The sequence below is a fragment of the Vulpes lagopus genome, chromosome 2 (genome assembly GCF_018345385.1).
Source record: "Vulpes lagopus strain Blue_001 chromosome 2, ASM1834538v1, whole genome shotgun sequence".
Taxonomy (NCBI): domain Eukaryota; kingdom Metazoa; phylum Chordata; class Mammalia; order Carnivora; family Canidae; genus Vulpes; species Vulpes lagopus.
Genome location: NC_054825.1, coordinates 167,501,600 through 167,529,275, shown reverse-complemented (window position 1 = coordinate 167,529,275; position 27,676 = coordinate 167,501,600). Strand labels below are relative to the sequence as shown.

The window sequence follows — 27,676 nt, the reverse complement described above, 5'->3', positions numbered from 1 at the left end:
CTGTGTTCCTTAGCTATTTCCAGAGTTCGTTCTTTCTTTTCTTTCTTCAGGGTGGTTATGGTATTAGTTTCAAATATAACTAATTTCATTTGTTTCATTTTTCTTTTAGTTTTAGATTGTCATACCTTTGCATTCTTACTTTTTTCTTTCAAGATTTTGTTTAAATTCTAGTTAGCTAACCTATGGTGTAGTATTAGCTTTAGGTGTAGAATTTAGTGATTCATCAGATGCATATAACACCCAGTGCTCATTACAAGTGTCCTCCTTTTTTTTTTTTTTTTAAATTTTTATTTATTTATGATAGTCAGAGAGAAAGAGAGAGAGAGAGGCAGAGACACAGGCAGAGGGAGAAGCAGGCTCTATGCACCGGGAGCCCGATGTGGGATTCGATCCCAGGTCTCCAGGATCGTGCCCTGGGCCAAAGGCAGGCGCCAAACTGCTGCGCCACCCAGGGATCCCCACAAGTGTCCTCCTTAATGCCCATCACTCATTTACCCATCTTACCTTTCTCTTCTTTAGTTTTTAAAATGCACTGAACTAACATATTTTCAAAAAGTCCCAACCAGGCAGAAAAGCATACTGAAAGGAGTGTGACACATCTTCCACACTCCTACCTTACCACTGTATGAGACTAACTTCATGAATTTCTGATTAATCCTTCTTGGGTTTCTTCTTATAAAGACAAGCAGATATATGTAGGTTTCCTTATTTCCCCTTCTTACTTACATGAATTGTAATATACTATTAATGCTCTTTTGCACTTTGCTGTCTTTAGGGAAAATTCCTAGAAGAATTGCTGGGAACACTGCTGGGTAATTGTCAAATTCCCCTCCTTCAGGACTGTTCTGTTTTGCTTTCCTACTTTCAGTGCATGAGAGTGCTTTATTTCCCACAGCTATGCCAAAAAAGTACAGTGTTAAGTGTTTGAATTTTTGGTAATTTCATGTGGGAGAAATGGTATTTCAGTATAATTTTACTTAACATCTCCCGTATGTTTAATAAAACTGAACATCTACTCACATGTATGTATGTATATGTTTGTGAATATATGCACACATACATATTCTTACCTACCTGCTCTATTGCCTGAGACCAAGAAACAAAGCCACTATAGTGGCAGTGACAATATCTAGCATTCAAGCCTTGTTGTTAAATACCATTCTCCAAGAGATGGATGATTCCAGAGCTGGGATATAAAGTAAAATATGAACACACAACAGCACCTATGCCATAAAGTAAGGAAGTGCTCAAAAAAGTGGTGGGGGCATATTACGAAAGGTTGAATTTGGAACAATTTGAGCACCAAAACAATTACGGCAATATTATAAACCATTTTAAAAAAAGAATTCACAAGTCTCTATAAATAAATAACTAAATGATTAAAGTGTGGGGGGCTCTTGCTTACTAGAATGCCAAGAGCTGACTGCTAACTGTGAAGGAGGTACTAAGTCAGAAAATCATTTTGTAACGATCATGGTAAAGACCAGATGGATAAGGGAAGAATCATCACTGGATGCGATATCTACACAGAAATATTTGTGTGGTCTTAAAAAATGTTGCCCTATGATTGCAAGAGAAACAAAGCAATAATTTTGTAGTGGAGAAATTGGACATCTTGACTGCATGATCAAAATTAGCACCACCAATGAGGAACAGATGGCAGACCTCTCTAGATGTCATATTCTCAAAAGGTCTATCAATGCAGAGTTCCAGCCAGAATGGATCATCTGAACCTAATTATAAGGAAATATTAGGAATGCTACATGAAATATGGGGGTGGAGGAGGATAGAAATAACAGTATTTTTCTAAAAGGTCACTTTCATAAGAGACAAAGAAATTGCTGTGGAAATGTTCCAAATTAAAGGAAGCTAGAGACATGACAGCTACAGTAGACTGAAGACTAGGCCTTACTCTGGAGAAAGAAAAATATGCTTTTAGGAATATAACTGGCTCTACTGATAAAAGCAGAGCATAAATGAAAGATTGGATAAAAGTATTATATTTATACTGGGAATATGTAAGAGAATATTCCTATTTCTACAAAATATACCATTCAGTGAAGAATTAAGCTGCTCAGAGAGAGGTCTGGTTTTTGGCCTCAGCTCTTAGGAAGCGATCTCTAAGTCCTTGGGATTCTCTGTCCAGGAAGAGTGTCTTTCTCACGTGGAGGCTTTGGACTACACCAGATTGGTTACCAATGTGATTTATGGTGGGATCTTTGGGCCACCTGCTATCAGCTTCATTTCCAGGGGGGCTGGAAACTAAGGTTAGCCACACAGGTGTCCAACCATATCTACATGGCCAAACCACAATAAAAGTGCTGGACACCAAAGCTTGTGTGAGCCTCTCTTGTTGGCAATACTCCCTGTGTACCGTGACCCATCACTGCTGGGAAGAGTTAGCGCTGCCTATGACTCCTCTGGGAGAGACAATTAGAAGATGGTGCTGGAAATCCCCTGATGCTGCCCCAAGTGCCTCTTCTCCTGGCTAATTTTAACTTGTATCATTTTCATGTAATAAAGTGTAACCATGAGTATAACAGTTTTCAGAGCCTTCTGAGAATCCTCCTAGTGAATTGTCTTGGGGACCCCTGAGCTTACTACAATTGGTGTTGGAGTAAGAGCAGTCTTGGGGACTCCCAAACTCTGCATATACACTGAAGTCTTTAGAGATAAGGGCCATGGTATATGTAAATTACTCTCAAATGGTTCACAAAAAATATTAGGAATATACATATGTTTTCATATATATACACAAATATATATGGAGAAAGAAAGAATGTGTATGTAAATAAAAATATTAATGGGGTAAAATGCTACTATAGGTGAATCCATGTAAAAGCTATTGAGGTGTTCTTATTCTTTACTTTTGCAAATGTTTTGTAAGTTAAGTTATTTACAAATACACTGTTAATGCAAAAAACAAAATACCTCTGCAAAATCAAGTTAATAAAACAGTTATTGTTACTAGCACCCTAAAAAAAAAGTTGGAGCAACTCACTAAATTGACTTCCTGACAAGTGATGGGGCTGGACCACAATTTGCCCAGTTACATAGTTGGAAGGATAGAAACATCTTATCCTTCCAACAAGGATTGTACAAGGATTGTACAAGGATTATGAGGACTCTTATTTGCCCAAGCTCAGGGGATGATTTCAAGAGTCTCGGAGCTTAAACACCTCAGACATTCCAGGGGACTGACATGCAATCATCAAGTGCTTGGTCCTCACCCACAGAGACCAGGTTCCTGAAATTCTCCAGCATCACATCTCGGTACAGCTTCCTCTGGGTGGAGTCCAGCAGCCCCAGCTCCTCTTCACTGAAGACCACAGCCACATCCTTAAACATCACTGGCTCCTACAACACCAAGCACACACAGAATGCTTTTGAATGAAAGGCAGCACTAAGAAAGTGTCAAGGATGGGAAGCAGTTCTAGAATTTGGGAGACCCAATCAAAGTAGCTACCTTCTACTTGCCTTCTATACCACTCATTCCATCTACCAAAAGGACTGCAAGAAAAGAAATCCTTGCACATTATTTTACTGCCAAACAAACAAACCAACAAACTGATAGCTGCTTGTTGTTAGCATTCCTAGAGGTAAGTTCCTGGAATTCTGCTGCTTCATGAGCTACTAATATTTTAAATTTTATTAAAAACGTCATTTGCAAGAAAAACAAAAAAACGTCATTTGCCCCCAGCAAAGCTTCAGATCTAGTAGTGTGTGATGGAGTCTCTGTTTTCTCTTTTACATACACACATACATTCCACTTATTAAATGTGCCAAACTTATAGGCTATTGATCACCCTTGCTGTTGAAGTATGTAGTTCATCCTCTATGCCCCATCCAGAGTGCACAGCGTTTACGGTGTTGTGTGGGCACAGCTCTAGAGCCTGACCACCTGTATTCACACTGGAATGCTCTGCCTCGTGCTAGCTAAGTGACCTTGGATAAGTTCTTCATTTTCTCCTCTGCACGCTGCTCCCTATACCATGGGGTACTGATAATAACATGAGTGACTATAGGCAAAGCACTCTGGAGCAGTGCATGGCACAGAGTACCCAATAAATGTTAGCTATTATGATTATTATTGTGATCATGTCTGTCTTCCCACTACAGCGCTATATAGTAAGTCAATGATTTAGGATTATGATTAACTCCCCCAAATAATGTTCACTTACATAGTTTTAGATTATCTATCATAAATGATGTCACAACAAAAAATCCTTTCACACAGACCCTGGAGTATCTCCTTAAAATAAATTCTAAAAGTAGAAATGGTAATGCTAAATGACAACCTTTAGCGTTTTGAATTCGTGATAGGTGTTTCCTCCAAAAAAGATTTTTTCCAGCTTATTCTTCTTCCAAGTATAAATCCCTAAACCACTATACTCTGGCCAACACCAGATATGAATACTTAAAGAAAAATCTCTGATAATCTCAGAAGTAAAAAAACAGTTATTTAGAAAAATTTTCATAGTTGATTAGTAATGAAGACCATTCCCTTTTCATGTATTTGCTGGTCATCTCTTGTTCTTGTTATATTCAAAATATTAATTTTGGAGACATTAAGTCCTTTTCTTCCAAATATGTTGCAAATATTTTTCATTCTATTTGGCCATTTGTCTCCTTTTACTATAGGGAAACGCAAATGTTTTCTCTTTTTAAAGAATTTTATTTATTCATGAGAGACATGGAGAGGCAAAGACATAGGCAGAGGGAGAAGCAGACTCCCTGCGGGGAGCCTGATGTGGGACTCGATCCCAGGACCCTGGGATCACGACCTGCACCAAAGGCAAACGCTCAACCACTGAGCCACCCAGGTACCCTGGGAAATGTAAGTGTTTTGTATAAAGACCTGTCCAATGCTGTATTTGTTCTGGCTGGAGCTCCAAATGTCACAACCTCAAGCCTTGGTCTCTGAATGAAAACTCTGGTTTGGTTTTGGATTTTGTTTTGCTTCTCTTTCCTCCAGTTAACCTCTTTCCTGATACTCTTTATCCAGAAGGGAAACGGAGTTGGCTAGACACTTGTCTGCTGTAGGAACTTGAGCAGGACTAAAACTTCCATAAACCTCTTACCTTCATGTTAACAGTGCAGATTATTCTAACTCCCCCTTGGAGCAGTGAATAAAGTGACAGATGGAAAGTGCTTGCATGTCCTACAGCATAACTACAATTTTTTAACAAAGGCCTGCATTGCTCTAATAAAAGAAATTAATACATGAAGGGTCAAACACACAGAAGTACAGAAACATTCACAGATACACACAAAGAAAGCTTCAGGGAATAAAAAAATCTAGCTCTTTTTGTGTGAAAACATCCCACAATTTTTTTCTGAGTTCAGCTTCAGTAAGATCCTGTTACATAAAACCATCTTTTAGGTATTCTTTTTATAAAGTACCTGAGGCATCATTTAGGAGAAAAAAGGTTTGTTTTTTTGGTTTTTTTTTTTTAATTTTTTTATTTTTATTTATTTATGATAGTCACAGAGAGAGAGAGAGAGAGAGAGAGAGAGGCAGAGACATAGGCAGAGGGAGAAGCAGGCTCCATGCACCGGGAGCCCGACGTGGGATTCGATCCCGGGTCTCCAGGATCGCGCCCTGGGCCAAAGGCAGGCGCCAAACCGCTGCGCCACCCAGGGATCCCTTGTTTTTTGTTTTGAGTACCTACAACAAATTGTTAGAATTCTCTCAGAATTGCTTTTTGTGGGTACCTGGGTGCTCAGTCAGTTGAGCATACAATTCTTGTTTTGGGCTCAGGTCATGATTTCAGGGTTTTGGGATTGAGCCCCATGTCGGGGTCCACACTCAGCAGGGAGTCTGCTTGAGATATTCTCTCTCTCTCTCTCTCTCCTTCTGCCCACCCCCACCCTCCACTCTTTCAAATAAATAAATACATCTTTTTAAAAATTGCTTTTAAATAAAGGTTGTAGGTAGTGAAAACTGATACTTCTGCATAAAACTGTGAGAATCATCAAAAACAAAATTTGTAAATGGGGAATAGTTAAAGATGGAGGGGTACAGCAGCTCACTGAAATATTAGATGACAAAAATTAAGTCGTGTAATTTAAATGAAAAAAGTTTAAAATTATATCTATTATTGCATATAATAATGCATATAAAATGACTATGGAAAAACAAGAAATTCATAAGCACAGTAACATATGGACTTTTTCATTTTTTTAATTTTTTTTTTTTAAAGATTTTATATTTAAATAATCTTACACCCAACGTGGGGCTTGAACTCATAACCCTGAGATCAGGTGACATGCTCCACTGACTGAGCCAGCCAGGCATCCCTATTTAAAAACTTTCACTGGGGATCCCTGGGTAGCGCAGTGGTTTGGCGCTTGCCTTTGGCCCAGGGCGCAATCCTGGAGACCCGGGATCGATTCCCACATCGGGCTCCCGGTGCATGGAGCCTGCTTCTCCCTCTGCCTGTGTCTCTGCCTCTCTCTCTCTCTCTCTGTGACTATCATAAATAAATAAAAATTAAAAAAAAATAAAATAAAATAAAAACTTTCACTGGGTATTATACTATATGTCAGCAAATTGAATTTAAATAAAATTTAATAAAATAAAATAATAAAAAATTTCTCTCTCTTTTACATTATTTTTAATAAAAATAAAATGACAGTAAGACAAAAACTGAAAGGAAAAAAATTTTTAAAAAGAACAAAGAGCATGGCATATAAATGGCATTAAACATCTGCTATAATTCTTTATTCTTGGCAAGGAAGAGAAAGAAATGTATCCGCCTGAGAAGTGAAATAAAACGTTCAGTGACAGAAATAAAAATCCAGCTCACTGGGATCCCTGGGTGGCTCAGCGGTTTAGCACCTGCCTTCAGCCCAGGGTGTGCCTGGGGTCCTGGGATTGAGTCCCCCCATTAGGCTCCCTGCGAGGAGCCTGCTTCTCCCTCTGCCTCTCTCTCTTTCTCTTGCTTTTTGTGGGTACCTGGGTGCTCAGTCAGTTGAGCATCCAACTCTTGGTTTGGGCTCAAGTCATAATCTCACAGTTTTGGGATTGAGCCCCATGTCGTGTCTCTCATGCAGAAATAAATAAAATCTTAAAAAAAAAAAAAATCCAGCTCACCTGGAACTTGATCATTTTCTCCTCCTTTTCCCAGGGAAAGGCCAAGACCTGAGAAAGCAAAACGAAGCAATAAGAAAGAAGCCATGAGAGAAAGTGAAATGTATCTTTATTCAAAATAGAAAAAAGTGGGATCCCTGGGTGGCACAGCGGTTTGGCGCCTGCCTTTGGCCCAGGGCGCGATCCTGGAGACCCGGGATCGAATCCCACATCGGGCTCCCGGTGCATGGAGCCTGCTTCTCCTTCCGCCTGTGTCTCTGCCTCTCTCTCTCTCTCTCTGTGACTATCATAAATAAATAAATAAATAAATAAATAAATAAAAGATTTAAAAAAAAAAAAAAAATAGAAAAAAGTGTCCCTTGCCCGAGCAGATACTGCCACACACCCCTTGGCAGGCAGAGCATGAGCTGTATTCCAGCTACCATGAGTTTATCCTGGCAGGGTGCCCACATGCATAGGACAGTCTGCAGTGATACTCAGCACTCCTCACATACCTCTCGGCTCCTAAGAACTCACTGACACTGGAAAACGTGGAAACGGAGAGGCAGTGGAATGTACTGGTTAAAAGTGGACTCTGGGCATAGAATTCAGTTTCAATACCTGGCACTGTTGTGTACTGGCTGTACATTTGCTCTATATTGGCATTGCTACAGAAAGCATATGTAATATGCATAGGACATATAATATATAAGGTAGCACACAAAATATATAATATATACATATATTTAACCATGGTTAATTTAGTAACCTCTCTAGACTTCATTTGTGTAATCTGAAGCATTAGGACCATAATACAGCCAACATTATCAGGACTGCCATTAGGATTACATGTGACTAACAGAAAACTGTTGTAATTATACCAACGTTTTCTATTATAACAGAAAATCAGACACTATTCTCCATTATAAAACTGTCCTTGTAAATCTGTCTTGTAAGACATCTTGGCAACAAAGATGACTTCTTACTTAATACTCTGTTGCCCCTGTAATAATACTTGTTTAGACATGGAGACCACCCCTCTGAAAAGTTTAATGACTGATATTCTTTTTTTTTTAATTAACTTCTTAATTTTATTAGTTCTTAATTTTATTATTTTTGAGTATAGTTGGCACATATGTTACATTAGTTTCAGGTATTCTACAAGTTTATACATTACTCTGTGTTCCCCACAAGGATAGCTACCATCTGTCCCCATATTCTTCTTGAAGCCAGAAGAGGCTCAGATAGCACATTCCTCTTCCCACAGGGATATAATGAAAGATTAAAGAAGCCAGTGATGCCACTATATTTCTCATATCTATGGAAAGCACTGGCTCAGTGCTTGATGCTTGTGAGGACTTGGGGACCAGGAGTTGAATTTCTTTTTTCTTTTTTTTTCGGAGTTGAATTTCTTGGGCAAGATTATTTATTGTTTTCAATAGGTATTTACTGCGATTTACTGTTTTCAAGCAACTTCAAGATCATTTGTGGAAGAGAAAGAACTCAAAAAAAGGGCTGGCCGAAGGCTGTGAATAAGATTGAACCTTTTCATACTATCTGACAGAGAGGTTTTCTGCCCCTCCAGTAGGGTACCCATCTGCTTCCAGGTCCCTGCCCACATACACCACAGCTGAAGAATCCACAGAATGTATGCATAATTACCAAGAACAAGCATTGACTTGGCTTTGTAGTTAGCAGTGAAAGAGTTGTTTTCTTCCACTTACCCAATATTTATAGATCACCTTCTAAAAGGGATATAGTGCCCAGGTCTCTAATTGCTCACACCTAACTGTGGGAGATCGATTAGTAAATTAGCTATTACACACTGAAGATGCCAGAGTAGAGTTTAAACAGGGTCCTTTGGGGGAACATGGAAAGGGTCCCCAAACCTAGACTGGATAAGGGAGAGAGTTAGATGGGCTCAATGAAGAAAACGAGGCCCAATGTTAGCCCTGGAGGAGACAGAGCCGTATTAGCCACTCTAAGTTCAACAAGGTACTCAAACAGAGGGTGCCTGGGGCAAAGAAGCAGCTGAAAAGGTGGTGAGAAGAACCAAAATACATGCTTTAGAGAAGTTGCCTCATGTAATCTTCACAACAACTCAAAGGATTGAGACAATTTTTACTGTTGAGACTACTGAAGCATTGAGTTGGGTTGTTTGTTTGTTATGAGAACACTAGGGTTTATTAAGCTGTGCCTTAGTACCGGCACTGGGGCTTGCCCAAGATGCTCTTGATGTATAAAGCTCAGATGTTCTGCCTATTTTTCTTGAGCAATGATATGCAGAAATCATCTGTCATCTTCATGTGGCCAATGGCTACTGCCAGACACAGCACCTTCTTCATCTGGAATTCGATTGTAGACTTCACTTCACCCACTTTAGCCACCATGTTCTCACTGCGGGTCAGAAAGGAAGGGAACTTGCCAGCCTTGTTCAGGCTTGGGCCCAGAATTCATGGGATCTGCTCGATCAGAGATTCTGAAGCCATAAAGACATCATATTTCTTGACTAATTTTTACTTTTGGTGAGTCTTCAGTGCCTCAATGCCCATATGGGAAATATCCACAGCCTTGGCCTCATCACAGTACTGCTGGTTCCCTAAATCACACATGGAGAATTTGCAGCAGGGCGTGACTTAAGCCTGATGGTGCCTGAGAAGCATTTGTCCGAGAGGCGCAGCTCTGCTGTCTCCAAAAACTTCCAGTGCTTATGCTGGTTGCCATTCGGGACTTCCCACATCTCTTGATACGGGGTGTTGCAGGAGACTTCGCTGTTCATGCCGCCATGTGTTGCAGTAACTGGAAAAGCTGAAGCATTGAGATTTTAAGTTATTTACTCATGATTATCCATTCAGTCAGCAGAGCAGCCAGCATTATCATCCCTGAGTCCATGTTCTTAATTACTAGGATGGTGGTTCTCAATCTACCAGCCCACTGGTTATTGCTGGGAAGTTAATTTTAAAAATGAAACAGTACCAAACCAATGCCCAGGCCCAGGTTCAGGGTCTATAAATTGGTACCAGTGGAGCAAGCGTTTTCATGAAAATGAAACCCTTCCCCTCGGGTTGACTACAGTTTGCAGAGAGGCTTACAAACATAGATTTTTGAAATGAATAGAGGCAGTTTGCAAGCTGAGCCTATGCAATCAACCATTATTCAGCCTCTCAATGAGTATAGGGAATGACTGGAGAACACATAAGCAAGGAGCAGAGCAGAACAGGGCCTGGAACTCAGGCTCTGATTCCCAGCTCACCACAGCTCCCTATTATAAGGTGCTCCAGGAGTTATCTCTAAGGGATAAGAACAGTACTGTGAGTTGTGCATGTTTCTTCGGGCACATACTCAGCATGAATGCAGTCTTCCAGCTTAGACTGATCAGGTTTATCAAGCAACAAGAATCACTAATCATCCAAGGGACTTAAGAATTCAGAACATAAATATAAAGCAATTCATGTTAAATAGGCATTTAAACACTCGTCATCCCACAGAAATTTAAAAAAAATATTTTGTAAAGAGTAAAAGTCTGATTCTGTTCCTTTCTTGGTTAAAACATGTGCATGGCCACCCAGTGCCTTTAGTATAAAGTCTAGATTCTTAGGAAGCCACCCATAGAAGAATCTTCCATGTCTGTTCTCCCTTGTAAACTCCAGCTATGTAAATCACTTGATCTCACAGGAAAGCTTCCAGGATTTTATATGTGCAGAGAGGATTTACAAAAATGAGCTATGGGTAGTAGTTTGCCCACCTGAGTCCTAGATCCTCTTGTCTTTTTACACTCAACTTCATGTCCCCTGTTCTAGGATACCTTTTAACAGGCTTTACTATAGCCATATCAACTCCTAAAACCCACTTTGCCAGTCTAATGGAAGCAAAATGTTTGGGCCAAGAGCCTAGGCTATAGAATTAGGCTGCGAAACTTCAATCAAGATTCTGCCGCTTACTGGCAGGGCAAACTTTACATGTTAATTAACCTCTTGATGCTTCTATTTCTTCATCTGTAAAATGAAGATAGAAGTAGAGTTATTATGAGGAATAAATGAGTTAATGCATCCAAGTTTAGAAAGTCAGTGTAGTTCATAAGCACTCAACAAATGTTAGCTGTTATTACCTTGCTGCTGTCACCATGAAATAAATATAGAAGCCACACATAAGCTATAGTTTGCTTCTAAGCGTATTTATTTTAGGTCCGTAATTATCAATAGGTGTATATCACCCTTTGATCATTCTGTAAAAAAGTGGGTGGTTTCAGCATTCTATCCAATCTGATTGAGATAAAGAACAGGAAATATTTATATTGTTTGTTCCTTTCCATTTTCAGAAAATTTAATACAACCTCACTGAGCTGAAGGTCCCCCTACCTTGATGTCTGTTGGAAAGCTACACCAACCACAAACAGGTATTGAATAATTCCTCTCTGCCAATACCTATATTTGGCAATAAGCACACTGAGAACTTGATGTAGTCCCTACTATATAGAAACCTGCAACTGAGTGGGAGAGACAGAGCAGAAACACCAGTGAACTCAAAGACAGGTCAGCAGAAATGATCAAAATTGAAGCTCATGAAAATCATATGCATTCTATTTATTTCATGGTGTCTTCTGAAAATGTTAATAGTATTGTTCAGGTCTTTTGTATTCTTACTGAACAAGTCTGCTCATTCTATCAGTTACTGAGAAGTGTGCTGAAATCTCCATACAAAATTGTGGTTTCTCCATTTCTTCTTTCGGTTTTGTCCAGTTTTCTTCATGTAGTTTGAAGCTATGATATTTTGTGAATACATATTTAGGACTGCTATGTCTACTAGGTGAACTGACCCTTGGTGTAAATGTCCCTCTTTATTCCTGGTAATAGTCCTTGGTCTGAAGTCTACTTTGATATTACTACAGCCATTCCAGTTTTCTTTTGATTGGTATTTCCATGGCATACCTTTTTTTTTGGGTAATTCCTTTAACTTTTAACCTACTTATGTCTTTATATGTAAAGTAGGCTATTTAAAACATTATATACCTGGTTCTTGTTTTTTATCCAATTTTATAATCTCTTTAGTTAATGTATTTAGGCCATTAGCATTTAATGTAATTTTTTATATGGTTGGATTTAAGTCTACCATTTTTTCCCCATTTTTCCTCCCGATTTTCTTCTTCAGTTACCCATTTTCTCCCTTCTTTGAGGTTATTTAAAAAAAAAAAAAAAAAGATTTTAGGATTCCAATAATTTTATCTATTACCTCTGGCTATAGCTCTTGGGATCTTTTTCCTTTAGGGTTGCACTATACACATCTAGTCTTTCACAGTGCACTTAGTTTTACTGTTTTACCACTTTCAGTAAACTGCAAAACCCTTATCATCAAGTATTTCCCTTAACCCTCCCCCTGGATGTAATAGTTGTATTACTCTATATACCACACTCTAGCCAAAGAAAGTTCTAATTTTCACTTTAAACAGTCATGTAGATTTTTAAAAGGAGAAAAATGGTATTTTATATTTATCAAAAGCTTATATTTCTGTTACTCTTTCTTCAATGTCTTAAGTTCCTAGTTTCCATTTGGTATCATTTCTATTCAGCCTAAAGAACCTCTTTTAGCACTTCTTTTTTTAGCACAGATGTGACATTTTCCCCTTCATTTGCAGAAGAAACTTTCACTGGATATATAATTTTGAGATGGCAATTCCTTTACTTAAGTACTTTAAAGATGTTGTTCCATCTTCTAGTCTCCATAATTTTTCCTGAGAAATCTGTAGATATTTGAATGTCACATATAATGTACTATTTTCTCTAGCTGTGGTCAAGAATTTTTACCTGTACCTTTCAGAACTTTATGATGTATCCAGAAGTGATTCTGAGCTTCTTGTATTTGGCATTCACCAAGCTTCCTGAATCTGTAAATATATGCATCTCACCAAATTTGGGGAGTTTTCAGCCAGTACTTCCACACAAATATTCCTCTCCTCCTCTCCTGAGACTCTAATGACATGATTATGAGAATTGATATTGTCCCACAAGGCTCTAATTCTTTGCTCTTTTTGTCAATATTTTTTCCTCTCTCTTGCTCAGATTGAAGTATTTATATTCCTTTATCTTCAAGTTCGTGGATTCTTTGCTTTGTCATCTCCAGTCTGCTACTGAGACCATCAAACAAATTTTTAAATTTCAGATACATTTTCCAAAAAATTAATTTGATAAGAATTTGAAATCTTATAAAGTATTTTCTCAAACTACAATAGAAATAAACTAGAGATGAATAACAAAAAGATTTCTGGACAACCTCCATTTGGAAATTAAACAGCATACTTCTAAGCAACCAAAAGGCCAAAGTCACAAAAGAAACTAGAACATACTTAGAATGGAATCAAAATGAAAAAAGAACATATCAAAATGTGTGAAATACAGGTAAAGCAAATGTTATAGAGAAATGTATTCATGTGTTAGGAAAGAAGAGTCTTAAATCAATTTAAGCTAACTAGGAAAGGGCAAATAAACTACACCTAAAGTAAATAGAAAAAAAGGAAAAAATAAAAAGTGGATAGAAATCAATAAATCCCATAAACATAAGACATAAACCAATGTAATTGAAAACATAAGAACACAAGAGAAAATAAAAAGTTTAGCTAAATGTGGCCACTATACAGCCCCCCTGCTTGTTTTTGTTTAGGCTATGAGCTAACACTGGTTTTTTACCATACTTAGTGATGGACTAACACTGATATTTTTCTTTAAAGATTTATTTATTTATTTATTCATGATAGATGTAGAGAGAGAAAGAGAGAGGCAGAGACACAGGAGGACGGAGAAGCAGGCTCCACGCCAGGAGCCCGACACAGGACTCGATCCTGGGACTCCAGGATCGCCCTGGGCCAAAAGCAGGCGCCAAACCGCTGAGCCACGCAGGGATCCCCTCAACACTGATATTTTTTAATGGTTAGAAAAACTTTTTAAAAAGATCATTATTTTATGGCATGTGTAAATGATAAATGGTATTATTCCACAAATTCTATAAGTTTTACTGGAACAAAGCTATGTTCATTTCTTTAAGTCTATTTCTGGCTGCTTTCATACTACAGCAGCAGTTGTATAGCTGTAACAGAGACTGTACTGCCACTCTCATTTCTTTGTACTGTTACTAAGCACAATCCAAATCACTATGACTCTGTTATGAATTACCAGCACCTCAAGTACCATGTGTGTATTGTTGTACACAACCTTTTGTTTTTTTTTTTACAAGTACATACTCATCCTGTCAAAACAAGAAGAGAAAAGTAGACTTTAAATGATGCACTTCTAAGGCACATTGGAAGTGAAATATTTTGTTACTAAATTAGATGACAAAGCCTCTTCCTTATTATGCAGTGACAACATCACTATGCTAAAAAAAAAAAAATGTCAAGCACTTATCACAAGTATCCTCAATTTATGGTAAAGGAGTGGTCAGAGAAACTAGAAAATTTAAAATAAAATGTCTCATCAGAGCAGAATTTCTTCACAAAAAATAAGTAATGAAAATGAAGCTACAACCAAAGTAAGTTTAGGACATTCAGCTTCTATTTCTGACCTAAGCAAAGAAAGGTAATTTACCAATGATGAGTTAATTAAATCTTGTTTGATTATAGCAGCCAAAGAAATGTGTCCAGAGAAAACAAATTTGTTTAAGATTATTAGACTTGGGGCAAAAATAGTTGCTTGAAGAGCTGAAAACAATTAAAACATTATAGTCAATTAAAATACAAAGAATAGGGCAGCCCAGGTGGCTCAGAAGTTTAGTGCCGCCTTCCGCCCAGGGCCTGATCCTGGAGACCTGGGGAGTTCCAGGTCAGGCTCCCTGCATGGAGCCTGCTTCTCCCTCTGCCTGTGTCTCTGCCTCTCTCTCTCTCTCTCCCCCTGTGTGTGTCTCTCATGAATGAATGAATGAATGAATGAATGAATAAATAAAATCTTTAAAAAAATATATTGTCTCCTTCTGAGACTTTCTTATAAAAATAAAATAAAATACAAAGAATATGATTCAATGAATTTTATTTCACTTTTGATAATTCCACATATATTACTGACATTCCTCAGTAGTTGTTCATTCAAGGAATCAATGCCAAGTTTAAAGTGACTAAATAATTAGCCTCTAGGAATAGTCTGTGTGGAACAATTACAGGTAAAAATATTTTTAAAGTTGAAAAAAATCCTAATTCAGTAAATCCTGAAGTGTAAGGAGCTAGGATGTGTTAAAACTGATTACAAATTTATAAAGCTTATACAAATGTGTTTAAAGCCTATGGTTATTTGTTATTCAAAGCAGGTACTTTGCAGAAAATATTGTAATCTATTATGTGCTACAGAACCAGCAGTGTCAACAGTAAACTTCATTTAGTCTCACAGACTTAACCATCATCAGTTTAATGAATTTTGTCAGAAACAGAAACTGAATATCCTAACTTGCCTTACCATACAGCAGTTCAATGGCTGAGCAGCAGTAAAGTTTTATTGTGACTTTTAAAAAAAATCTCAGAGCTGCGACTGAAATATTTCTAAATGAGAAAGATTGACCTCAATCATGAATGGCTTTAGAAACTAGCTTTAGCTACAGACTTGATGATGTTTCTTAAATTCAAGCTAAAAGTAGAAGTATGGTAGTACTACTGGGATGCCTGGGTGGCTCAGTGGTTTAGCACCTGCCTTTGGCTTGGAGTGTGATCCTGGGGTCCCGGGGTCGAGTCCCACGTTGGGCTCCCTGCGTGGACTCTGCCTCTCCCTCTGCCTGTGTCTCTGCCTCTCTTTCTCTCTGAGTCCCTCATAAATAAATGAAAAAAATCTTTTTAAAAAATTAATAAAACTGTATCCCAAAAAGAAAAAAAATGAATTTTACCATACAATAATTGTTTTTTAAAAATCCATTTCCCCATCTGTAAAGTAGGGGTAATAGATTTGTTATGAGAAATAAATCAATACACGTAAACTATTGGAAACATGGCCTCTAGTCGTAAGAGTCTAAAAATATTTGCTATTATCATTTGTTTATATTTCATGCATTTTCCTAATTCTCTACAATATGCAATATATAATCATTTCTATAATCAGAATATGAACTACAGATTTCTTTCTAGGATTTAGCCTATTTTAAAGTATAGTTGACATATTAATTTCAGGTATGACACAATGATTTGACAATTCTATATGTTATGCAGTTCTCCCTATGATTAGTTACCATCTGTCACCACACAAAATTAGTGCAGTATTATTGACTCTATTCTGTACTTTTCATCCCCGTGACTTATTTATTTTATAACAGAAAGTTTGTACCTCTTAATTCTCTTCATCTATTTCAGCCATTGCACCCACTTCCTCCCCTCTGGCAACCACCAATTTAGTTTGTTCATTGTATTTACAAGTCTGTTTCTGTTTTGTTGTTATTGTTGTTTGCTTTGGTTTTCTAGATTCCACATATAGGTAAATCATATGGTGTTGTCTTTCTCTGACTTATTTCACTTAGAACTATAAATATGATTTTAAATAAAATACAATTAAATTTCAGACAACTGAAAATATCATCAAAAACTGAAAGCTCATTGACATACATAACTTTTATGGCCATCTACAAAAGTCTAAAACATGACTTCTCAACCTGATACCAAACACAGTCAGAACTAAGACAACAGATTGAAACCTAAATTGAAATCCCAGTTCAGCCTCTTATGTGTGTGAACCCAGGATAAATTACTTATGCTGACCCTGTCTCTCTTCTCTCATCTTTAACATGGGACTAACAATATCCATTGGACCCTAGGGAACTCCTGAAAATTGAATATGTTAACTCATATAAAACTCCTACAACAATATTTAGCACTGAATGTTTAAATATAATTGTTAGGAGACAGGAAGATGGTGCCAGAGTAAGAGTACCCTAGGCTTGCCTTGTCCCACAAATACAACTAGGTAACTATCAAATCATCCTAAATATCCCAGAAATCAATCTGAAGACTGACAGAACAAACCCTACTAAATAGAGAGAAGAGGCTACAACAATTCTTCAATATGAAATATGGAGATGTGGTTTAGAGAAGAAATGAATCCTGGCTGGTTTGCAGGGGTGGAAACCATGCTCACAGAGAAGGGTGAGAGAGTGGAGCACACAGGGGAAAATGCAAGGAGAACATTTCCCTATTGCCATTGGCTTGGAAAGTAAGAAGGGCTGAATTTTCTAAGTTCTTACAAACAGTGGGCCTGAAAGCTTGTTTTCTGGTGGGGATTTTTTTTTTTGCATTGTATTTTTTAATTGCATGTGTAGGTTTAAATCAATGGAGAAAGCAACTTCCAAAAGTTGCACTAGCAGGGAAATATTCCATCAGACATTAGCATAAGTAAACTTTCATAGTTTTACAAAAGGTTCCTGATCTTTACTTGAACTGTACATGAGGGAAAGGAGCCCCCTCATGTAGGAGTTCTCTCTGCTTGCAGAAGCAAACTGAAGGACCTAAAATTGGAGGCAAGCCTGGGATGTCAAGAAGGGGGGGGGGTAAAGAAATGATAAAGGGCCATTCATAAATTTCATGTCTAAGACATTTATCCAATGATCCTTACATAAGAATTTTAGGGCAAACTACTGCCCTTAAGATAAAGGTACAACCTCAAAAGCTATGATACTAGGTTATAGTAATATATTTGAGTACCTTGGATTTCTGGACAACAAAAATAATACTTGGGGTGACCTATAAGGTTTGAACAAACAAATACTTTAGAGGAACTCCCCTAGAACAGTACAAACCTCTACTATGAAAGCCTGGAGTTTTAAAGGTCAGCAGGCTTGGCTGGGATAGACAAGTGGCACTGTGCTACTCTTGAAGGAAAGGCAGGTAAACAACCTGGGGGCATACAACATGAAAACAGTCATTTGAAGAGCACCTGGGCACACAGCGAGGAGATTATTTGCTCTTCTCAGAGCATGTCCTTGAGAGGCAGCATTCACAAAGACACCTCTGTGGGAACAAAAGAGCTGACTGGCACCATTTCCCTCCACCACCCCTAAGCATAAACACAGAGCCAGTGGGAAGCAGTGCAATGCTGACATTGGTTGCTTACATCAAGCCCCACCCTGCTGCGCTCCAGCAGAACGGCCTTTCTCAGTTACATCTATCTGTCCCAGCGTGGCAGGCCCCTCCCCCTAAACACAAACACAAAACCCTGCCCTCACCACGTCTCCTGACCAGAGAGTTTTACATGGCCTCATTTTTGGTGGAGGTGGTGGAAAGTCTCATTTCACAAGCAGATAGAGCACTCCTAGATATAATTCACCCCATTCAGGCCAGGGACCAATCACCGTCCAGAGTAGGCAAGGAGAGCATCTGCAGACAACTGGCCTGAAGGACAGAGCAGCCAGAAACAACAGCAGAGTGCCTGCAGCACACACTGGAGATGCTCCCTAAAGTGCCAGGCCCTGGACACTACATGACCTCTTCTTGGTAAGGCCATTACTTTTGGGAGCAAAGACATAACTGGCTTTTTAACATAGAGAAAGAAGCAGGCTGAGACTTCGACAAAATGAGAAGACAAGAATTTATCCCAAATGAAAGGATAAGACAAGACCACAGCCAGAGATTTAAGCAACTAAGATGTCTGATGGAGAATTTAAAGCAACAATCATACTCAGGACACTCACTGGACCTGAGAAAGAATGGAGACATCATTGAGACCCTTAACACACAGATAAAAGACTTAAAAAAAGAATCAGAGATGAAGAGTGCAATAAACAAGATTAAAAACATGTTTGATGCAGGGCACCTGGATGGCTCAGTGGTTGAGCATCTGCCTTTGGCTCAGGTTATGATCCCAAGTTCCTGGGATTGAGTCCCACACCAGGCTTCCTGCAGGGAACCTGCTTCTCCCTCTGCCTATGTCTCTCATGAATAAATAAATAAAATCTTAACAAAAATGACTTGATGTAATAAACAACAGGCTAGATGAAGAAGAACAAATCAATGACCTAGAAGACAAAATAATGGAAAGCAATGAAGCTACACAAAACAGAGAAAGAATTACACAAAATGAGGATAGATTTAGGGAACTTGATGATTCCATCAAATGTAGTAACATTCATATTATAGAAGTCCCAGAAGAAGAAGAGAGAAAAGGGGGCTGAAAATTTATTTGAAGAAGTAATAGCTGAGGGATGCCTGATCAGCTCAGTCAGTTAAGCATCTGCCTTCACATGCCTTTGGGTCATGATCCCACGGTCCTGGGACTGGGTCCTGCATTGGGCTCATTAGGGAGCCTACTTCTCCTTCTGTCTGCTGCTTCCCCTTCTTGTGCTCTCTCTCTGGCAAATAAGTAAGTAAAATCAAGGAGAAAAGAAAAGAAGAGAAAAAAAAAAGAAAGAAAAGAAAAGAAAGGAAAGAAAAGAAAAGAAAGGAAAAGAAAAGAAAAGAGAATAGCTGAAACTTTCTTACTCTGGAGAAGAAAACCGACATTCAGATCCAGCAGGCACAGAGAACTCCCATCAAAATCACCAAAAGTAGGCCAACACCAAGACATATTATAATTAAATTTATAAAATACAGTGATAAAGAAAAAATTCTAAAAGCAGCAAGACAAAAGGAGTAGTAACTTACAAGGGAAAACCCATAAGGCTAGCAAGAGATTTCTCTACAGAAACTGCAAGCCAAAAGACAGAGGCATGATATATTCAAATGCTCAATGGGAAAAATCTGCAGCCAAGAATACTCTACCCAGCAAGGCTATCAATCAGAATAGAAGGAGACACAAATAGTTCCCCCAGACAAGTAAAAACTAAAGGAGTCTGTGGCCACAAAATTTCTGCAAGAAATTTTGAGTGGAAAGGAGAGACCAGAGTCACAGTATGAATGTAGGAAAAAACAATGGCAGTAAAAACAAATATTTCTGTAAAAAGTACACAAGAAAGACGCACACAAAAAGATATACAATAACATATACCAAAAACATGGGGAAAGAGAAAAGAATGGGTTCAAATTTAACCATCAAGTTAATATAGACTGCTATATGCAGAAAAGGCTATATGCAAACCTAATGGTAATCATATATCAAAAACCACTAAAAAACAAAACCCCTCCAAAACCACTGATAAACATGCAAAGAATAAGGAAAGGGCAGCCCAGGTGGCTCAGTGGTTTAGCACTGCCCTCAGCCCAGGGTGTGATCCTGGAGACCCGGGATCGAGTCCCACGTTGGGCTCCCTGCATGGAGCCTGCTTCTCCCTCTGCCTGTGTCTCTGCCCCTCTGCCTCTGTGCCTCTCATGAATAAATAAATAAAATCTTAAAAATAAAATAAAATAAAATCTTCTTAAAAAAAAAAAAGAATAAGGGGGATCCCTGGGTGGCTTAGCAGTTTTGCGCCTGCCTTTGGCCCAGGGTGCGGTCCTGGAGTCCCGGGATCGAGTCCCGCATCGGGCTCCCGGCATGGAGCCTGCTTCTCCCTCTGCCTGTGTCTCTGCCTCTCTCTCTCTCTCTCTAAGTCTATCATGAGTAAATAAAACCTTTTAAAAAAAAAAAAAAGAATAAGGAGAAAGAAATCCAAATATATCACTAAGAAAATAAGCAAACCATAAAAGAGAGAAAGACAAGAAAGGATTAGAGAAAATCTCTAGAAAACAACCATAAAACAAGTAATAAAATGGCAATAAATACATATATATCAATAATTACTTTGAAGGTAAATGGACTAAACACTCCAATAAAAAAACATAGTGTGTCAAAATGGATTTAAAAAAAAAAAAAAAGACTTCATCTACACACTGCCTAAAGGAGACTCATTTTAGACCTAATGACACTTGTAGATTGAAAGTGAAGGGATGAGAAACATTTACCATGCAAACAGATGTCAAAAGGAAGCTGGAATAGCAGTATGTATATCAGAGAAACTGGACTTTAAAACAAAGACTGTAACAAGAGACAAGGAAGGGCACTATATAATAAAGGACACAATCTAACAAAAAGATATAACAATTGCCCAACATGGAAGCATCCAAATATATAAAACAATTAATAATAAATATAAAGGAACTAGTTGATAGCAATACAATAATAGTAGGGGACTTTAACACCCCACTTACATCAATGGACAGATCAACTAAGCAGAAAATCATCAAGGAAACAATGACTTGAATGACATGTTGGATCAGATGGACTTAACAGATATATTCAGAACATTACATCCTAAAAAAGTAGAATACATATTCTTTACAAGTGTACATGGAATATTCTCCAGAACAGACTACATATTAGGTCACAAATAAGCCCTCAACAAATACAAATAATTTGAGATCAAACCATGCATATTTTCTGACTACACTATGAAATTTGAAGTCAACCACAAGAAAAAGTCTGGAATAATCACAAATACATGTAGGTTAAATAATATGCTATGAAACAATGAATAGGTCAACCAAGAAATACAGAAGAAATTTAAAAATACATGGAAACAAATAAAAATGAAAACATGATGGTCCAAAATCTTTAGGATGTATCAAAAGCGGTCTTAAGAGGGAAGCATATAGCAATGTAGACCTACCTCAGGAAGCAAGAAACATCTCTAATAAATAACCTAACCTTACATCTAAAGGAGCTAGAAAAAGAATAAACAAAACTTAAAGCCAAAAGAAGGAAGGAAATAATAAAGATAAGAACAGAAATGATATAGAAACTAAAAAAACAATAGAACAAACCAATGAAATAGGAATTGATTCTTAAAAAAAATTAATAAAATTGATAAACCTCCATCCAGATTTATCAAAAAGAAAGAGAAGGGACTCATGTAAATAAAATTACAAACAAGAGCAGAAAAATAACAACCAACACCACAGAAATACAAATAATTATGAGAATATTATGAAAAAGTATATGCCGGGCAGCCTTGGTGGCTCAACAGTTTAGCGTACCTTTAGCCCAGGGTGTGATCCTGGAGACCCGGGATTGAGATCCACATTGGGCTCTCTGCATGGAGCCTGCTTCTCCCTCTGCCTGTGTCTCTGCCTGCCTCTCTCTCTCTGTCATGAATAAATAAAATCTTAAAAAAAAAAAAGTATATGCCAACAAACTGGAAACCTGGAAGAAATAGATAAGTCCTAGAAACATCTAAAATGCCAAAATAGAAATAGGAAGAAATAGAAAACTTGAACAGACCAATAACTAGCAAAGAAATGGAATCAGTAATAAAAAATTCCTTGACAAACAAAAGCCCAGGGCCAGATGGCTTCACAGGATAATTCTACCAAACATTTAAAGACTTAATACCTATTCTTCTCAAACTATTCCAAGAAAACAGAAAAGGAAGGAAAACTTCCAAACTCATTCTACAAAGCCAGTATTACCTTGATTCCAAAACCGAAGAACCCACTAAAAAGAATAATTACAGGCCAATATACCTGATGAACATGGATGCAAAAATTCCCAGAAAAATACTAGCAGATAAAATCCAATAGTACATTAAAAGAATCATTCACCATGATCAAGTGGGACTTCTTTCTGGGTTGCAAGGGCGGTACAATATTTGCAAATTAACCAATGTGTTATACCACATCAATAAATGAAAAGAACCATATGATCCTTTCAATGGATGCAGAAAAAGCATTTGACAACATACAACATCCATTCACAATAAAAACCCTCCACCAGAGGGATAGAGGGAACATACCTCAACATAATAAAGGTCATATAAAAAAAAAACCCACACCTGATATCATCCTCAATGGGGAAAACCTGAGAGCTTTTCCTCTATGGTCAGGAACAAGACAGGGATGTCTACTTTCATCACTGCTATTTAACAAAGTACTGGCAGCAATTTGACAACAAAAAGAAATAAAGGCATCCACATTGGCAAGGAAGAAGTCTAACTTTCACTGTTCACAGATGACATGATACTCTGTAGAAAACCCACAAGACTCCACCAAAAAATTTCTAGAAGAGATGCACAAATTCAATAATGTTACAGGATTCAAAATCAACGTATAGAAATCTGTTGCATTCCATACAACAATAATAAAGCAGCAGAAAAAGAAATCAAGGAATCAATTCCTTTTACAATTGCACATTAAAATCTTATGGTTTTAAGATAGGTAGGAATAAATTCAAAGAGGTGCAAAACCTCTGCTTTGAAACTAGGAAAAACCTGATGACAGAAATTGAAGAGGAAACAAAGAAATGTTAAGACATTCCATGCTCATTGAGCAGCCCTGGTAGCTCAGCGGTTTAGCGCTGCCTTCAGTCCAGGGCATGATCCAGGAGACCCGGGATTGAGTCCCACATCAGGCTTCCTGCATGGAGCCTGCTTCTCCCTCTGCCTGTGTCTCTGCCAATCTCTCTCTCTCTCTGTGTGTGTGTGTGTGTGTGTGTGTGTTTCTCATGAATAAATAAATAAATAATCTTAAAAAAAAAAAAAAGGACATTCCATGCTCATGGACAGGAAAAAAAATATTGTTAAAATGTCTATACGGGATCCCTGGGTGGCGCAGCAGTTTGGCGCCTGCCTTTGGCCCAGGGCGCGATCCTGGAGACCCAGGGTCGAGTCCCACGTCGGGCTCCCGGTGCATGGAGCCTGCTTCTCTCTCTCTCCCTCTCTCTCTCTCTCTCTATTTTTTTTTTTGTTTGTTTGTTTTTTTTTGGGAGTAGCTCACTCTTTATTAATGGAAGACCCTGGGTCACTTGGAGCTGGTGTACTTGGTGACGGCCTTGGTGCCCTCAGATACAGCATGCTTGGCCAGCTCTCCGGGCAGCAGCAGACGCACCGCTGTCTGGACCTCCCGTCTCTCTCTCTCTCACTGTGTCCCTATCATAAATAAATAAAAATTTAAAAAAATAAAAATAAAAAAAATAAATAAATAAAATGTCTATACCACCCAAAAACAATCTACACATTTAATGCAATCCCTATCAAAATACCAACATTTTTCACAGAGCTAGAACAAATCCTAAAATCTGTACTAAACCATAAAAATTCCCAAAAAGAAAACAAAGCTGGAGGCACCACAATTCTGGACTTCAAGTTATATTACAAAACTGCAGACATCAAGATAGTATGGTATTGGCACACACACACAAAAAAACTCCACATTGATCAATGGAACACAACAGAAAACCCAGTACTGGACTCACAACTATATGGTCAATTAATCTTAGAGAAAGCAGGAAAGTATATCCAATGGGAAAAAGACTGTCTTTTGAACAAATGGTGTTGGGAAAACTGGACAGCACACACGAAAGAATGAAATTGGACCACTATCTTACACTGTACACAAAAGTAAACCCAAAAATGGATGAGAGACCTTTATGTGAGACAGGAAACCATGAAAATCCTAGAAGAGAACACAAGCAGCAGCCTCTAACACTGGCCATAGCAACTTCTTTCTAGATACATCTCCTGAGGCAAGGGAAACAAGACAAAAATAAACTATCGGAACTACATCAAAATAAAAATCTGCACAGTGAAGGAAAGAATTAACAAAACTAAAAGGCAACTTTTGGAATGGCAGAAGATATTTGCAAATGACATATCTGATAAAGGGTTAGTATCCAAATAGAGAAAGAACTTACACAAATCAACACCCAAATAAACAATAATACAATTTAAAAATGGGCAGAAGACATGAACAGATCTGTCTCCAAAGAAGACATCCAGATAGGGGGCACCACGGCTCAGTGTTTGAGCATCTGCCTCCAGCTCAGGTTGTGATCCCAGGGTCCTGGGATTGAGTCCACATCAGGCTCCCTGCAGGGACCCTGCTTTTCCTTCTGCCTGTGACTCTACCTCTCTCTGTGTCTCTCATGAATAAATAAATAAAATCTTAAAAAAAAAAAAAAGACATCCAGATGGCTAGCAGACACATGAATAGATGCTCAATATTAATTATCATCAGGGAAATGCAAATCGAAACTACAATGAGCTATCACCTAACATCTGTCAGAATGACTAAAACCAAACCATTTTGGCAAGGATATGGAGAAAGGGGAACCCTCTTACACTGCTGGTGGGAATGTAGATTGGTGTAGCCAATGTGGAAAAAGTATGGAGGTTCTTCAGAAACTTAAAAATAGAACTACCTATGACCCAGCAATTACACTAGCTGGTATTTATCCAAAAGACACAGAAATACTGATTCAAAGGGGCACATGCACCTCGATGTTCATAGCAGCATTATCTACAATACTCAAATTATGGAAATAGCCCAAGTGTCCTCCAACTGATGAATGGATAAAGAAGATGTGGTATATATACACAATGAAATATTACTCAGCCATCAAAAAAGAATGAAATCTTGCCATTTGCAACAATGTGGATGGAGCCAGAGAGTATGATGCTATGTGAAATAAGTCATTCAAAGAAAGACATGCCATATGATTTCCCTCATATGTGGAATTAAAGAAATAAAACAAAGGAACAAAAGGAAAAGAGAGGCAAACCAAGAAACAGAGTCTTAACTATATAGAACAAACTGATGGTTACCAGAATGGAGGTTGGTGGAGGAATGGGTGGAATAGGAGACGGCGATTAAGGAGTGCACTTGTGATGAGCACCGGGTGATGTATGAAAGTGTTGTTGGATCACTATATTGTACACCTGAGACCAATACTACAGTCTGTTAACTAACTGGAATTTTTTTTTTTTTAATTTATTTATGATAGTCACAGAGAGAGAGAGAGAGGCAGAGACACAGGCGGAGGGAGAAGCAGGCTCCATGCACCGGGAGCCTGACGTGGGATTCGATCCCGGGTCTCCAGGATCGCACCCTGGGCCAAAGGCAGGCGCCAAACCGCTGTGCCACCCAGGGATCCCCAACTAACTGGAATTTAAACAAAAGCTTTAAAAAAACAAACCATAAATATAATCATTATTATTCTTGCTCAAGTACTCCCCTATCCGTTCCTGCATGTATTCACCAAAGGTCAGGGCATCTTTGTGGCAGAAGAATTTATAGAAGAGTAAAGGAAATATCTTCTCGTCTGACAGGAGATAACCTAAGAAGAAAAAGAATGCTAAGTCCTACTCAGGAAAGGCTCTGCTCCCAGGAGCCAAAGTGTCATTCCCTCCTTCCCCACGGCCTTTCTCAAGAAATCCAGGCTGGGGAAGGAAAGGAGGCTGAGAGAAATCACAACTTCATTAGAACCCGCGCATAAATCACAGTGGACATCGCAGACAACACCCAGGAATGACCCTCTACAGAAACTTAAATTTAGATTAAAATAAAAAAAAATTAGGTATCTAGATGCAGCCTCACTTCCTTCAGGGATCAGAGAAGGGCCAGGGACACTGCAGCAAGAGCTCTGACCACCCCATCCCAGGTTCACCGATGCTGATTTCAGGGAACTAAAATTTAAAAGGACTCCTATCAAGAGACCTCAGTCTTTCACTTCTACATCCTCGCTGAACTCTCAAAATAACTCTATTAGGTGGACACTAATATCAACTTCAAGAAGAGGAAGACGGCAGAGACGCGAAGAAATTCTCCGAATGTTAATGAAATTCTTCCGAACTGGGAAGCGGCAGCACTGGCTGGTGGTCGCGTTAGGGCCGGGAGGTGCAGACCCCAGGAGACCCCCACTCCTGGCGACGCGGGAACCTGGCCCGGGGCCTGAGCCGGGGATGCACCCGCCGCCCGGGACTGCACGGAGCCCATTCAAAGGAAACACAAACCCCGTCCTCCGCCACAGGCGGATTCTCTTCCCCCGGATCGAGGGCCTGGTCACCACGGGCCCAACGGAAAGTGAGGCCAGGTCAGCGCGGCCGCTGGGAGGGCGCCCGGGGAGGGAGGGCTCACCTTTCGCAGAGGAATGAAGGCCTCGGCCTCGCGTACCTGGAGCGGAAGCGACTCTACCCACAGAGACCTCCTGGACTACGCTTCCCAGAATTCCCGACAGGAGCCGGGAGGTCGTCTTGGCGTCCTGCGGCGGAAATGTTCCCGGACTACACTTCCCAGAATTCCCAGGCCGCTTCGTCGCCTTCCTGGGACGGAAGTGCGGGCTGCCGCAGGGAGAGCCTGGGTTCTCGTTAACAGCGTGCGTTCTGGCGTGAATTCCGGAGCCTGGAAATGCTGCCCAATGTACAGAACTTGTACAGACTTCTGTTATTTTCTCCAGCCAGCCACACATTCAGAGCTTGTTTCTGGATCCTGATGCGTCTGACCTTGTGGACTACAAATCCCGGCATGTCCTGCGGAGGGGCCTCTTCCTCAGGGCTCCCCTCTCTTTGAGATAGTATTTGGATAGTCTGAATTAATTCTATGCTGTTAGTGGAGCTTGGTTGCCCTCCCTTCCGTCGTTTTCTTGAATTTTTTTCTTCCAAACATGACGAAAACTATCACAAGAAACTTAACCAAAGCAAGCTATCTACCTATTCTAGGAAACTACCTCAAAGAGATTAGAGAACCTTGAAATATGAGAAAGAGGAAAAGGAAGGAAGGAAGGAAGACGTTATGAAAAGGAAGCCATGTGGGGGATTGGAGGAGGCAGCGGAATTCAGATTTCTTTTTTTAAAAAAGATTTTATTTATTAATTCATGAGAGACACAGAGAGAAGCAGAGACATAGAGGGCCAAGCAGGCTCCCTGCTGGAGCCTGATGCAGGACTCGATCCCAGGACCCCAGGATCATGACTTGAG

At 39.1% G+C, this 27,676-nt stretch overlaps 1 protein-coding gene across 4 annotated transcripts in view; it reads right to left on the bottom strand.

Moving 5' to 3' along the window:
* The window catches only part of ZNF112 (zinc finger protein 112), a 43,227-nt gene extending 16,332 nt beyond the window's left edge, over positions 1–26,895 (bottom strand). The window contains exons 1-4 of one of the 4 annotated variants that reach the window (XM_041746104.1): positions 26,838–26,895; positions 7,479–9,880; positions 7,097–7,144; positions 3,231–3,357 (exon numbers count right to left, since the gene is read on the bottom strand). In XM_041746104.1, coding sequence (XP_041602038.1) covers positions 3,231–3,357; positions 7,097–7,111 — 142 coding nt within the window. In that variant the 5' untranslated portion in view covers positions 7,112–7,144; positions 7,479–9,880; positions 26,838–26,895. The remainder of the gene's footprint in view (positions 1–3,230; positions 3,358–7,096; positions 7,145–7,478; positions 9,881–26,837) is intronic. The other 3 variants (XM_041746105.1, XM_041746103.1, XM_041746106.1) reach the window with 3 other exon arrangements.
* Between the last annotated feature and the right edge of the window lie 781 nt (positions 26,896–27,676).